Below are 16,472 nucleotides of genomic sequence, written 5' to 3' on the forward strand. Positions count from 1 at the left end.
TTTAAATAATAAACACTAGCCTCTATTTCTTCTTCCATATCCTTTTGACAGTATCTCTTGACTCTCTACCATAGAATCAAAGAATATTAGTGCCTTTAATCCTCTTTAACTTCAATTTCCAGAAATCTGTTGGTTTTACTCTTCCATTGTTTAGAGTATATAATTATATGTATATATGTACAGATATATAATACATATATAGTTTTTAAAAGTATACATATAATTTTGAATTACATATATACATATATAATTATATGTATATATCTGCAGATATGTGTATATGTACATTTAATTATATGTATATATCTGCAGATATGTATATAGGTATATGTAATTATATGTATATATCTACAGATATGTGTATATGTATATTTCTAAAGTTTCTGAGTTTATTAGTGGGCCAGTAATATAGTTACTTCTTTTAGAGTTATGACATCTATAATACCCAAAGGAGAATGTCCTCATGTCCTGGATTCTTCCTTTTTATCAATATTAATATGTCAATGTCATGCCACATTTTATTTTTGTTTTGTTTATATGTAGACTATATCTTTTTCTCCTGGAATTTCTACTGGAGTTTCTTTTTCTTTTTTTCTTGTCAAATGATGGATCTAATGAGCTCTTGGCCACATTGGTAACATCTTAGAGCTTCTTACTCATTCCATATAATGGATTCTATTCTATTATATTGTCCACAGTGATAGTTTATCTGAGAATATAATTCTAAGTTCAAAATTATTTTCCTTCAGAATTAAAAAAAAACTTGAATCATTATTTATAAGAATATAATAGTAGCCCGGGTAATGACGTGATCTTGGCCCACTGCAACCTCCACCTCCCGGGGTCAAGCAATTCTCCTGCCTCAGGCTCCCGAGTAGTTGGGATTATAGGCACCCACCAGCACTCCCAGGTAATTTTTGTATTTTTAGTAGAGATGGGGTTTCACTATGTTGGCCAGGCTTATCTCAAACTCCTGAACTTAGGTGACCTGCCTGCCTCAGCCTCCCAAAGTGCTGGGATTATAGACATGAGCCACTGCACCCTGCCTGATTGTCTTTCTTTTCTCTTTGAGGCAAGACTTTTCTCCTTATCTTGGAGATCTGAGATTTTACAATGATGGGTCCAGTTGTGGATCATTTTCATTTTGCTTGGAACTCTGTGGGCTTTCTCAGCTTGTTTGTGTTTCTCTGAAGACCTTTTTTTAAAAAAAAAAAAAAGTCTCGCAGCCTTATTTTTAATTTTTTTCCAGAATCTTTAAGTTCTTACTAATAATATTTAACTTCTAAGGATGCTTCCTTTTTATTCATTTCACATAGTCCCACATTCATGCATTATGAGTATACTATCTTCCAGAATCTCTTTTAGCATATTAGAGATCTTTGTTGGTTTAAATTATCTTTCATTTCCTTAATCATCTATTTATATAGTTAAGAATGAGAGACTGAATAGATCATACCTGGTAGCCAATATGAGTCCGTCTTGTTTTTGTATCTGTGGATTAATTGAGCTTTTAGGTCTCCAGCATAAATAAAAGTCCTATGTATGAATGAAATGAAAGAAATGTGTTGTCTGCCAAGCTTTGCTGCAGAGAGAGCAGGTGGAGAGGCAACAGTTAGCTCAGAGGTCCTCTAAATGGCAGAATTCGTTGTGCTTTATTCTCAGTCATGAAAATCCACCTTGACTGCTGTAGTTTTCATTCTGTTGCTGGAGGGTTCTCCAGTATTTTGATGAGGGAGTAAATGCCAGTTTCTCTGTGACTCAGGGATTTTAGAGAAGGAGAGGTTGAGACTGGCTGTTTACAAATGTTCCATAGGCAGACCTTCATTTAACCTCTTTATTTTCAAATTTTACCTTCCTCCTGCCTTTTTAATTTTAAACGTAGTATCTGCTAAAACTGAGCATTGAACTTTTCTGGTGTTTTTGGTTCGTTTGTTTGTTTTCTGGGCAAATTGGCTTCCTTCACGTCTTTACTTCTATCTACCTAGTCCTTTGTATAGTCTAGACTACTTTCCTTCACCCTGTTTTATCAATTGTATCTACTTGTTTACTTCTTTGTTGTATGTCTCCCCAAAGTAGTATATAAATGACTTGAGACAGAGAATTTCTGTTTTGTTCACTACCATGTCCCTTTGAATTTATCATGAGTTTATTACCTTTTCCCCTTATTTTAATCAATTTCAATTGTTTTAAAGGGGTCTTGGCAAGAAAAGGAGAAAAACGTGTGTGTTTATTGCCAGCCTTTGGGATTACTTGTGATAATATTTTTCATGGGAAGAAAAACTCCTGTACTTTTACATGTTCACCTACATTTTGGCAGAAATCTTTTTTGGTTTTTTGTTTTTGCTAAAAATATAGAATTTGAAGATATTGGAAATGAAAAAAAGTTTTATACTGCTAATGCGAACTTAGTTACAACCTAAATATCTATGGAAAAATCAACATGTGAAATATTTATTGTTATCAGGTGAATATAGTCAACAATGGAAAGAATATATGAATTTAGTCTCAAATTAAGCCACTGCTTTCAAGTAAAATTTATATGAACTGATTGTCTATGTTATCATATAATGCCCAATAATTTTTACTGTGTCTTCAGCCGTTTATCATCACACACTGAAGCATAATGAAGGGAATGACTTTTATTTTAATTCTCATTATTCTAATGAACAACTCTCACTGTTTGTTGTTCTTAATGATAGTAAAGCACTGTGTTTTCATACTCCAAAATCATTAGAAAGATCACAATTTCTTGTTATGTACTTTTCTGTGTCTTCAAAGAAAAAATTGAGATCTGTAACCTGGACAATTTCCTGGAAGATATGGGGATTGAGCTTACATATGAGGAACACACAGAGCTAGTAAATTGTCTCCCAACCAGTGGTGAGTATTTCAATTATTTTGGTGCCTTTCAAGGAGGGTTTTGAGTTTAATTATAAGAAATACTGATACTGTACTTTTAATTACTATGCATACACAGAAATATCCAGTACTAAAGAAGGGGATATGTTTGTATATGTGCATTTATTATTACTATGATGATTTTTTTTTGAAATGGACATTAAGATTTTAAATGAATATTAACATTGTTATACAGAAAGTATCGGGACCCTAAATGTCACTGATTAAACTATGTAGTCTCAGAAACATCATTAAGGTGATTGGAAAGCCAAATATAGGCAGACCAAAGAAGAAATTTGGGGAATATAGGTAAGGGAGGCAAAGATGAAGAATGAAAAAAGAAAAATAAGTTTAAGTTCCATTTTACAGGTTATTAAGAACAGCCTAAGACAGTGTCATGAAATTCTAATTTATTTAGGTTAAACTGTCGTAGTAATAAAGGTGGCTTTCATTTACACAATGTTTACTATGTAGTAGAGACTATGTTTACTTCACAATATAATCCAAGAATAAATGAATATACATAATGTCTAAAATAAATATTTTCTTCCTATATATTGAATCATCAATGTCAGAATATAGATGTGAAAAAAGTTAATGAATTGCTGCTCCAATAGAGTGGTGGATGATTACAGCTACACACTAGTTTTTGTATTAGTCCATTCTTGCATTTTTATAAAGAAATACCTGAGACCGGGTGATTTATTAAAAAAAAAAAGGCTAATTGGTTTACACTTCCATAGGGTGTACAGGAAGCATGATCTGCTCGACTCCTGCGGAGGCCTCAGGAAACTTAAAATCATGGCAGAAGGTGAAGGGGAAGCAGGCATGTCACATGGCCAAAGCAGGATCAAGGGGGTGGGAAGGTGCTACACACTTTTAAACAACCAGATCTCCTGAGAACATTCACTATCACAAGAACAGCATGAAGGGGATGGTGGTAAACCATGCATGAGAATCTACCCCCATGATTCAATCACATCCCACCAGGTCCTACCTTCAGCACTGGGGATTACAATTTGACATGAAATTTGGGTGAGGCCACATATCTTAGCTATATCAGTGTTTAATGAGAAAGAAATAGGTCTAATGCTTGCTCATTTGCTCATTTATTCATTTAACAAATACTTATTGAGGACCCTGATGAATCAGGCCTGTTCATGCCATCAAGGAATTGTATAGTTCATTTGTGGGGAGTGGAAAATATACAAAGACAATTGGAAAGTAAAATGTTAAAAGTGCCACAATTATTGAGAGTAAGTAGACAATAAATACTTGTGGAATGATGGGAGGGGGAAAGTAGAAGGAAGGAAATAATGGTTACTTTCAGGTTACTGGAAGTAGTTAAATCTGATGAGGTGATTAAAGAAAAAAAGAGCTGCTGCTACAAAAGTGGGCAAGGCAGTATCATACAGTAACTTTATCCTACAGATAATAGTAAGATAAAGAACCATTATTCCAAGAATAAATGAATGTGTTTAATATCTAAAATAAATATTATTTTACTTGTTTGAGCCATTGAAGATTTTCTTCTTTGAGAGTGACATCATGTTTTGTCCTTTAAACTTTTTAGAGCCTTCAGGATAAATTTCATACATTTTTGCTCAAAAAAATAACAAACAAGGAAAACCCTTATTGATCTCTTAACTATATGTCCACCTCATTTCTTTCTCTCTCCTACCATACACTTCCAAGTCAGTGATCAAAATGAACTGGGCAGCTTGTTGAAAAAATTCAAACATAGAAACATATTCACACACACACACTACAGATAATTATGTGAATTTTGTATTAAAACATTGTTTATGTGGTGTATTACATTTATTGACTTGTGTATGTTAAACTATCCCTGCATCCCTGGTATGAAACTCACTTGATCATGGTGGATTATTTTTCGATATGTTATTGGATTCAGTTGGCTAGTATTTTGTTAAGGATTTTAGCATCTATGTTGATCAAGGATATTGGTCTTATAGTTTTCTTTTTTGGTTATATTCTTTCCTGGTTTTGGTATTAGTGTGATACTGGCTTCATAGAAAGAATTAGGGAAGGTTCCTTCTTTCTCTGTCTTGTGGAATAATGTCAAAAGTATTGGTACCAATTCTTCTTTGAGTGTCTGATAAAATACTGCTATGAATCCATCTGGTCCTAGACTTCTTTTGTTGGTAATATTTAATTACCATTTCGATCTTGCAGCTCATTATTGGTCCATTCAAGGTATTTAAGTCTTCCTGATTTAAGCTAGGAGGGTCATATTTTTTCAGGAATTTATCCATCTCTTCTAGGTTTTCTAATTTATGGGTGTAAAGGTGTTCATAGGAGCCTTGAATGATCTTTTATATTTCAGTGCTGTCAGTAGTAATATCTCCTGTTTCATTTCTTTGTGAGGTTATTTGGATATTCTCTCTCCTTTTCTTGGTTAATCTTGCCAATGGTCTATAAATTTTATTTATCTTTTCAAAGAACCAGATTTTATTTCATTTTCCTTTTGTAATTTTTTTTGTTTCAATTTCATTTAGTTCCAGTCTGAGCTTGGTTATTTCCTTGCTTCTGCTGGGTTTGTTTGTTCTTGCTTCTCTAGTTCTTTTAGGTGTGACCTTAAATGTCAGTTTGTGCTCTTTCAGTCTTTTTGATGTAGGCATTTATGTTATTCGAGTCCAATAGTACCAAATATTAAATGCATTTAATAAAGAGATCTTCCAAACAGGCTTTGTGTGGGCAACAAGGCCGTTTTATTTCTGGCTTGGGTGCAAGCAGGACTAATTCGAGAAAGGACAGGCAAAGGGGGTAAGGTGGGAATTGGCTTTATAGGTTGGGGTAGTGTTTTGGGGGGCGGGGTATTGCACAGTAAGATCAGTTACAGTGGTGGGGGGTAGGGGCAAGGAGCATACATGACCACAAGTTCAGTTACAGTGGTAGGTGGGGGTGAGGCAAAGTTATTCACATTATCATAAGAACAGTTAAGATGGCAGGGTTGGGTGAGAGGTATTCACATTATCATAAGAACAGTTAAGGTGGCAGGGTTGGGTGAGAAGTATTCACATTATAAGAACAGTTAAGGTGGCAGGGTTGGGTGAAAGGCTTGTTAGGGAAGCTCTGCTGGGCTATCAGGGACAATGGCGAATGCAGGCAGGGGGTAGGAGATGATCAGCTGAGGCAAGCAGGACTTCAGATTTTCAGGCTCCAGGCTTACATATGGAAATCTGACAGTTTAGAACTATGAGTTTCCTCTTAGCACTGCCTTTGCTGTATTTCAGAGGTTAGGATAGGTTGGGTCATTATTGTCATTCAATTCAAAGGAATTTTTAATTTCCATCTTGATTTTGTTTTTGACACCATGCTTATTCAGGAGCAGGTTATTTAATTTCCATATATTTTCATGGTTTTGAAGGTCCCTTTTGGAGTTGATTTTCAGTTTTATTCCACTGTGCTCTGAGAGAGTGCTTAATATTTCAATTTTCTTAAATTTATTGAGGCTCATTTTATGGCCTATCATATGGCCTATCTTGGAGAAAATTCCATGTGCTGTTGTATTCTGTGGTTGTTGGATGAAGTGTTCTGTATATATCTGTTAAGTCCATTTGTTTCAAGGTATAGAGTAAATTTATTGTTTCTTTGTTGACTTTCTGTCTTGATGACCTGTCTAGTGCTGTCAGTGTAGTATTGAAGTCCCCCACTATTATTGTGTTGCTGTCTATCTCATTTCTTAGGTCTATTAGTAATTGTTTTATAAATTTAGGAGCGCCACTGCTAGGTGCATATTAGGATTGTGATATTTTCCTGTTGAACAAGGCTTTTTACCATTGTATACTGTCACTCTTTGTCTCTTTTAACCACTGTTGCTATAAGGTTTGTTTTGTCTGAGATAAAAATAGCTACCCCCTGCTCATTTTTGGTGTCCATTTGCATGAATGTCTTTTTCCGCCCCTTTTAAGTTTATGTGAGTCATTATGTGTTAGTCAATCCTTTGAAGGCAGCAGATACTTTGTTGGTGAGTTCTTATCCATCCTGTGGTTCCGTATCTTTTAAGTGGAGCATTCAGGCCATTTACATTCAATGTTAATATTGAAATGTGAGGTACCGTTGCTTTCATCATGCTTCTTGTTGCTTGTGTACTTTGGGCTTTTTTGTTTTTGCTTTTTAACTTGTATTTTTGTTTTGTAGGTCCTATGTGATTTATGTTTTAAGGAGATTCTGTTTTGATGACTTTTTTTCATGATTTATTTTAAGATTTAGAGCTCCTTTTAGCATTTCCTGTAGTGATGGTTTGGTAATGGCAAATTCTCTCAGCATTTGTTTGTCTGAAAATGACTGTATCTTTCCTTCATATATGATACTTAGTTTCACTGGATTCAGAATTCTTGGCTGATAATTGTTTTGTTTGAGGAGGCCGAAGATAGGTCCTTTCTAGTTTGTAGGGTTTCTGCTGAGATACCTGCTATTAATCTGGCAGGTTTTCTTTTATTGGTTACCTTGTGCTTAGGTCTCACAGCTCTTAAGGGTCTTTCCTTTGACTTAACTTTGGACAACCTGATGACACTGTGCCTAGGCAAAGATCTTTTTGCGATGATTTTCCCAGGTGTTCTTTGTGCTTCTTGTATTTGGCTGTCTAGGTCTCTCACAAGGCTGGGGAAATTTTCCTTGATTATTCCCCCACATATGTTTTCCAGGCTTTTAATATTCTCTTCTTCCTCAGGTAGGTACACCGATTATTCTTTCATTTGGCTGTTTAACATAATCCCAGACTTCTTGGAGGCTTTGTTCATATTTTCTTATTTTTTATTCTTTTTCTTTGTTGGATTGGGTTAATTCCCACTCTGTTGGTGGGAATGTAAATTAGTATAGTCATTAAGGCAAACAGTATGGAGATGGCTCAAAAAATTAAAAATAGGACTACTATATAATCTAAAAATTCTGCTACTGGATATATATATTATATATATATATGATATATATAATATATATATAATATATATTATATATCACATATATAAATCATATATATTATAATATATAAATCATATATATCACATATATAAATCATATATATTATATAATATATAAATCATATATTATAATATATAAATCATATTTATATTATATATGATTTATATATATAATATAAAATATAATATATTATATAATATTTATTATATATAAAATATAAAATATATAAAATATAAAAATATATATTTATTATATTATAAAATATAATAAAAACATATATAATAACATAATATATATATTATATAATATATAAATATAATAATGACTCATTATATATTATATATTATATTATATATTATATATTATATATATAATATAATAATTATTTTTTAATATATTATATCATGATTTATTATATATTATATAATATATAATACAATATATATGATTTATATATATGTGATATATATTATATACATGATTTATATATATGTGATATATATATATAATCATGTCAAAGAGGTATCAACATTCCCATGTCCATTGCATTATTATTCACAACAGTTAAGATATGGAATCGACCTGAGTGTTCATCAACAAATGAATAATGTTACATATGTGATATAGCTAGCCTAGAGTTAGAACTGGTACAATGCCATTTTATAAAGAGAAAAAACTGTTTCCATTCTCCTCAGTGATTGCTAACCTTGGCTTCTGTAAACTGCTGGATTATTTGCAGGATGCAAAGTGAGGTAAAGCTGCATATCTTCTATTATCTGTAACTGCCAGAATTGCTGGCCTTTGTTTACCAGAGTAAGCACCCCCAGATAATTCCATCCTGGTGCCAAGTAAATAAAAATCTATGGATCCCACCCCTACCCAGACGATGTGTAAACGAATGCTAATTTTAGCATCTGTGAACCCCTTGAATGACAATCAGAATGTCAAATAGTCCCCTGGCCCTTGAAATGTCCGGAACCCCCTCACCCTCATCCCTGCCCAGAAGGTGATTTGAATCCACTGGCCCTCGGAATGTCTAAAGCCCCTCACCCCATCCTCTCCCCTCACCCCCAAGGTGATTTTATGGGTATAAAAAGTCTTGTCACCCTCTTTTACGGGGCCACAGGTTGGAGAGACATGAGTCCTCTGTGGTCGCCGGCAATAAACCCTGCAATTTGGCATACCTTTGTTCTGGTGTTGACTTTCTGTGCTCGGTTCGATATAACATATATGTGCATAGTGGAATGTTATTCAGCCTTTTAAAAGAAGGAAATTCTGCCATTTGCTATAATGTAGATGATCCTGGAGGACATTTATATTAATGAAATAAGCTAGTCACAGAAAGATAACTACTACTTGATTGCACTTATATGTGGAATTTTAAAGAGTTGAACTCATACAAACAGAGTAAAACAGTGATTATCAGAGGCTGGTGGGTGCAGAAAATGGTGTGGGGGGTGATCGTTCCAAAGATGCAAGATTTCAGTTAGACACGAGGAATCAGTTGAAGACATCTATTGTCAATCATGGTGACTATAGTTAATAACCATGTATTATATGCTTGAAAATTGCTAAAAGAGTAGACTTTGTGTTCACACTCCAAAAAATGACAAGAATGTGAAGCAGTGCATAAGTTAGTTTGATTTAGCCATTCCACAATGTATGCTTATATTAAACATGTTACACACCATAAATATATATAATTTTTGTCAATTAACAAATAAGTTTTAAAAGATTTTCTCTTTATACTAATGTTTATAATTTTGTGTTGTAGTGCCTTTTGTTTGACTTCCCATATTATTATTGCTTTTGTTTAAAACCTCCTATCTTTTCTTACAGCTGATGGGAAGATAAGTCAACTTAAACTGATGGATACCATAAAGACTCTAAAAGGTGAGTAATAAGACATAAAACTAAAATCTTTAACCTTCACAATAGTACTTTAATAAAGCTATTAAATGTTTGTACTTGGTTACAAAAACATGTTCATAATACCCAAAACTTGTAGAAAACCAAGGAAGCATAAAGAGGGCAAAAAAATCACCCCTAGTTTACAACCAAAGACAGATTACCTGTGTCTATATTTTGGTACATTTCTTTTAATTCTCTTTTATATTTTGCATTGAAATTCTTGGTTTTGATTTTTAGTGTTTATATTATTTCATGACTAAAAAATGCTAATCATATTTTATTGATTGATAATTTGTATCCACTGATACTGAATTTGTTTTATGGACAAAGAATCACTGTACTACTCTAACATTCAACAACTTCTATGATCTATTTATATATTTTTTCTAAATAATGTAACTTACTCTGGCTTTTTTTTTTACTTTTAAACAGCTTTATTGAGATATAATTTATGTACCGTGCAATCAACCCATTTAAAGTATACAATTTTAGAATATTCAGAGTCATGCAACCATCACCACAATCTACATTCAGAATGTTTTTATCACCCCAAAAGGAAACTCTAGACCCATTACTTTCCTCACTTTCGATCCTACCTCCTGCCCTAGGCAACCGTTAATCTACTTTTAATCTACCTGTTCTGGATATTTCTTATGGATAGAATCAGACAATATATGGTCTATGGTGACTGGCTTACTTTTAATTTTTTCATTGCTTTTCTAAAACTTTTAGAGATGCTTATAAGATTCATCTTAGATCTGTTACAAAGATGAACTATACCAACAATATATTTTCTAATGTAGAAACACCCTCACATTCTTGAAATGACTTCCTTTACTTAACTACTAGATTGTCTTTACTAATAATTTATTTCAATTTTTACACCAATATTGTACTGCAGATTGTCTTCTGTGCTTTTTGTGTACTACTTCATAGAATAAATTTAGAAGCTTTCCTTCTTCACTTAGCCTCTGGAGCAATTTAAATGGCATTAAATTTATCCCCTATGAAATTGCCTGGATAGAGTCCATTTTAGAAATTTAGATCTTTGACAACTTTATTTCTTCTATGTTAATTGGTCTTTCAAATTTTTCTCCCTGTTCTGGAATCTGTTTCAGTAAATTTTATTCTCCTAGAAAACTATCCACTTCTAAATATTTCAGATATGTTTGCATAGGATTTTGGAAACCAGGCTCCTAGGATTCATCTAATTCCAACTGCCACTGTGGTTATTTTCTTTCTTGTTTTTAATTTTATATATTTGTGTCTTCTCCCTTTTTCTTGCATAGTTAGCTGGCATTTATCTCCTATAATATTTATTTTTTAAGACCCATCTCTTGGATATATATACATCATTGCCATTTTTCAGTTTTCTAATTTATTGACTTTTTTCTTATTATACTTTAAGTTCTGGGATACATGTGCAGATCTTGCAGTATTGTTGCATACATACATACATGCCATGGTGGTTTGCTTTCTGCCTCTCCCTGTCACCTACATCAGGCATTTCTAACCCAATGTTACCCATCCCCAACTTCCCCACCCATTGCTGTCCCTCCGCTAGCTCCCCAACCCCCCATAGACCCCAGTATGTGACATTCCCCTCCCTGTGCCCATGTGTTATCATTGTTCAACACCTGCCTATGAGTGAGAACATGTGGTGTTTGGTTTTCTGTTCTTGTGTCAGCTTGCTGAGAATGATGGTTTCCAGATTCATCCATGTCCCTACAAAGGATATGAACTCATGGCTTTTTTATGGCTGCATAGTACTCCATGGTATATATATGTACCATATTTTCTTTGTCCAGTCTATCAATAATGAGTATTTTGCTATTTTAAGCAATGCCGTAATGAACATATGTATGCATGTGTCTTTGTAATAGAACAATTTATAATCCTTTTGGTGTATACCCAGTAATGGGATGCTGAGTCAAATGGAATTTCTATTTCTAGATCCTTGAGGAATCGCCACACAGTCTTCCACAATGGTTGAATTAATTTACACTCCCACCAATAGTGTAAAAGTGTTCCTCTTTCTCCACATCCTCTCCAGCATCTGTTGTCTCTAGATTTTTTAATGATCGCCATTCTGACTGGCATCAGATGGTATCTCAATGTGGTTTTGATTTGCATTTATCTAATGAAAAGTGATAATGAGAATTTTTTTATATGTTTGTTGCCCTCTAAATGCCTTCTTTTGAAAAGGTCTGTTCATATCCTTCGCCCACTTTTGAGGGTTTGTTTGCTTTTTTCTTGTACATCTGCTGTAGTTCTTTGTAGATTCTGGATATTAGCCCTTTGTTAGATGGGTAGATTGCAAAAATTTTTCCCATTCTGTTGGTTGCCGGTTCACTCTGAAGATTGTTTCTTTTGCTGTATAGAAACTCTTAAGATTAATTAGATCCCATTTGTCTATTTTGGCTTTTGTTCCCTTTGCTTTTGGTGTTTTAGTCATGAAGTCCTTGTCTATGCCTATGTCCTGAATGGTTTTGCCTAGGCTTTCTTCTAGGGTTTTTATGATGTTAGGTCTTATGATTAAATTTTTAATATATCTAGAGTTAATTTTAGTGTAAAGTGTAAGGAAGGGATCCAGTTTCAGCTTTCTGCACATGGCTAGCCAGTTTTCCCAACACTATTTATTAAACAGGGAATCCATTCTCCATTGCTTGTTTTTCTCAGGTTTGTCAAAGATCAGTTGGTTGTAGTTGTGTGGCATTACTTCTGAGGCCTCCATTCTGTTCCATTGTTCTATGTCTCTGTTTTGGTACCAGTTCCATGCTGTTCTGATTACTGTTGCCTTGTAGTATAGTTTGTAATTAGGTAGCATGATGCCTCCAGCTTTGTTCTTTTTGCTTAGGATTCTCTTGGCTACGTGGGCTCTCTTTTGGTTCCATATGAAGTTTAACGTGTTTTTTTTCCAATTCTGTGAAGAAGGTCAATGGTAGCTTGATGGGGATAGCATTGAATCAATAAATTACATTGGCCAGTATGGCCATTTTCACAATCTTGATTCTTCCTAACCATGAGCATGGAATGTTTTTCCATCTGTTTGTGTCCTCTCTTATTTCGTTGAGCAGTGGTTTGTAGTTCTCCTTGAAGAGGTCCTTCACATCCCTTGTTAGTTGAGTTCCTAGGTATTTTATTCTCTTTGTAGCAATTGTGAATGGGAGTTCACTCATGGTTCGGCTCTCTGTTTGTCATTGGTGTATAGGAATGCTTGTGATTTTTGCACATTGATTTTATATCCTGAGACTTTGCTGTAGTTGCTTATCAGTTTCAGGAGATTTTGGGCTGAGACAATGGGGTCTTCTAAATATACAATCATATCATCTGCAAATAGAGACAATTTGACTTCCTCCTTTCCTAACTGAATACACTTTATTTCTTTTTCTTGCCTGACTGCTCTGGCTAGAACTACTAATACTATATTGAATAGGAGTGGTGAGAGAGAGCATCCTTGTCTAGTGCCAGATTTCAAAGAGAATGCTTCCAGTTTTTGCCCATTCAGTATGATATTAGCTGTGGGTTTGTAAATAGCTTTTATTATTTTGAGATACGTTCCATTGATACCTAGTTTATTGAGAATTTTTAGCATAAAGAACTGTTCAATTTTGTCAAAGGCCTTCTCTGCATCTGTTGATATGATCATGTGGTTTTTGTCTTTGGTTCTGTTTATGTGATGGATTAAATTTATAGATTTGCATATGTAGAACTAGCCTTGCATCCCTGGGATGAAGCCTACCTGATCGTGATGGATAAGCTTTTTGATGTGCTGTTTTATTCGGTTTGCCAGTATTTTATTGAAGATTATTGCATCAGTGTTCATCATGGATATTGGCTTGAAGTTTTCTTTTTTAGTTGTGTCTCTGCCAGGTTTTGGTATCGGGATGATGTTGGTCTCAAAAGATGAGTTAGGGAGGATTCCCTCTTTTTGTGTTGTTTGGAATAGTTTCAGAAGGAATGGTACCAGCTCCTCTTTGTACATCTAGTAGAATTCGGCTGTAAACCCATCTGGACCTGGCCTTTTTTTGGTTGGTAGGCTATTAATTGCTGCCTTTACTTCAAACCTTGTTATTGATCTATTCAGGATTCAGCTTCTTCTTGGTTTAGGCTTGGGAGGGTGCAAGTGTCCAGGAATTTATTCATTTCTTTCAGGTTTACTGGTTTATGTGCATAGAGTTGTTTTTAGTAATCTCTGATGGTAGTTTGTATTTCTGTGGATTTGGTGGTGATATTCCCTTTATCATTTTTTATTACATCTATTTGATTTTTCTCTCTTTTCTTTTTTATTAGTCTGGCTATCAGTCTCTTTTGTTGATCTTTTCAAAAAACCAGCTCCTGGATTTATTTATTTTTTGAAGGGTTTCTTTGTGCCTCTATCTCTTCAGTTCTGCTCTGATCTTAATTATTTCTTGTCTTCTGCTAGCTTTTGAATTTCTTTGATCTTGCTCCTCTAGCTCTTTCAATTTTGGTGACAGGGTTTTGATTTTAGATCTTTCCTCATTTCTCCTCATTTTTCATGTGGTCATTCATTGCTATAAATTTCCCTCTAGAAACTGCTTTAAATGTGTCCCAGAGATTCTGGTACATTGTGTTTTCATTCTCATTGGTTTGAAGAACATCTTTATTTCTGCCTTCATTTCATTGTCTATCCAGTCATCATTCAGGAGCAAATTGTTCAGTTTCCATGTAGTTGTGTGGTTTTGGGTGAGTTTCTCATTCTTGAGTTCTAATTTGATTGCACTGTGGTCTGAGAAACTGTTTGTTATGATTTCTGGAGTGATTTGCTGAGGAGTGATTTACTTCCAATTATGTGGTCAATTTTAGAGTGTGATTGGTTGCTGAGAATAATGTATATTCTGTGGATTTGGGGTGGAGAGTTCTGTAGATGTCTTTTAGGCCCACTTGGTCCAGATCTGAATTCAAGTTCTGGATGTCCTTGTTGATTTTCTGTCTCATTGATCTGTCTAATATTGACAGTGGAATGTTAAAATCTCCCACTATTATTGTACAGAAGTGTAAGTCTCTTTGTAGGTCATTAATAACTTGCTTTTTGTATCTGGGTACTCCTGTATTGGGTGCATATATATTTGAAATAGTTAGCTCTTCTTGTTGCATTGATCCTTTTACCATTATATAATGCCCTTTTTTGTCTCTTTTGATCTTTGTTGGTTTAAAGTCCATCTTATCAGAGACTAGGATTGCAACCCCTGCTTTTTTTTTGCTCTCCATTTGCTTGGTAATTCTTCTTCCATATCTTTATTTTGAGTCTATGTGTGTTTTTGCATGTGGGTTGGGTCTCTTGAATATAGCACACCAATGGGTCTTGACTTTTTATCCAGCTTGCCAGTCTGTGTTTTTTGATTGGGGCATTTAGGCCATTTACATGTAATGTTAATATTGTTATATGTGAGTTTGATCCTGCCATTTTGTTACTGGCTGGGTTTTTTGCCTGTTAGTTGATGCAGTTTCTTCATTGTGTCATTGGCCTTTACCATTTGGTTTGTTTTTGCAGTGGCTGGTATTGGTTGTTCCTTTGCATATTTAGTGTTTCCTTCAGAAGCTCTTGTAAGGCAGGTCTGGTGGTGATGAAATCTTTCAGCAATTGCTTATCCATAAAGGATTTTATTTCTCCTACACTTATGAAGCTTAGTTTGACTGGATATGAAATTCTGGGTTGAAAATTCTTTTCTTTTAGGATGTTGAATAGTGGCCCCTACTGTCTTCTGGCTTGTAGGGTTTCTGCTGAGAGATCTGCTGTGAGTCTGATGGGCTTCCCTTTGTGGATGACCCAATCTTTCTCTCTGGCTGCCCTTAGCATTTTTTCCTTCATTTCAACCTTGGTGAATCTGACAATTATGTGCCTTGGGGTTGCTTTTCTTGAGGAATATCTTTGTGGTGTTCTGTGTATTTCCTGGATTTGAATGTTAGCCTGCCTTGCTAGGTTGGGAAAGTTCTCCTGGATAATATCCCGAAGAGTGTTTTCCAGCTTGGATTCATTCTCCCCATCACATTCAAGTACACCGATTGAACATAGGTTAGGTCTTTTCACATAATCCCATATTTCTTGGAGGCTTTGTTTATTTATTTTCACTCTCTTTTCTCTAATCTTGCCTTCTCGTTTTATTTCATTTAGTTGATCTTCAATCTCTGATATCCTTTCTTCTGCTTGATCGATTCGGCTATTGAAACTTGTGTATGCTTCACGAAGTTCTCATGCTGTATTTTTCCATTCCATTAAGTTGTTTATATTCTTCTCTAAGCTGATTATTCTAGTTAGCATTTTGTCTAACCTTTTTTCAAGGTTTAGTTTCTTTGCATTGGGTTAGAAGATGCTCCTTTAGCTCAGAGAAGTTTGTTATTACCCACCTTCTGAAGCGTGCTTCTGTCAATTCGTCAAACTCATTCTCCATCCTGTTTTGTTCCCTTGATGGTGAGGAGTTGTGATCCCTCAGTGAAGGAGAGGCATTCTGATCTTTGATGGTTTCATCCTTTTTGTGGTGGTTTCTTCCCATCTTCATGGATTTATCTACCTTTGATCTTTGAAGTTGGTGATTTTGGATGAGGTCTCTGAATGGATATCCTTTCTGTTGATGTTGAAGCTATTTCTTTTTGTTTTTTAGTTTTCCTCCTAACAGCCAGGTCCCTCTGCTATAGGACTGCTGGAGGTCCACTCCAGACCTTGCTTGCCTGGGAATCACCTATGTGGTTTGCAG

At 34.7% G+C, this 16,472-nt stretch overlaps 1 protein-coding gene across 18 annotated transcripts in view; it reads left to right on the top strand.

Annotated features, from left to right (window-relative positions):
- The window catches only part of EFCAB3 (EF-hand calcium binding domain 3), a 466,563-nt gene that overhangs the window by 202,197 nt on the left and 247,894 nt on the right, over positions 1-16,472 (top strand). For 16 of the 18 annotated variants that reach the window (XM_035300329.3, XM_035300331.3, XM_078373418.1 and 13 more), the window contains 2 exons: positions 2,779-2,880; positions 9,685-9,738. In XM_035300329.3, the coding sequence (XP_035156220.3) occupies positions 2,779-2,880; positions 9,685-9,738 (156 nt within the window). Of the gene's footprint in view, positions 1-2,778; positions 2,881-8,394; positions 8,598-9,684; positions 9,739-16,472 lie in introns of those variants that run through there. The other 2 variants (XM_078373432.1, XM_078373433.1) reach the window with 1 other exon arrangement.

The sequence above is a fragment of the Callithrix jacchus genome, chromosome 5 (genome assembly GCF_049354715.1).
Source record: "Callithrix jacchus isolate 240 chromosome 5, calJac240_pri, whole genome shotgun sequence".
Lineage (NCBI taxonomy): Eukaryota > Metazoa > Chordata > Mammalia > Primates > Cebidae > Callithrix > Callithrix jacchus.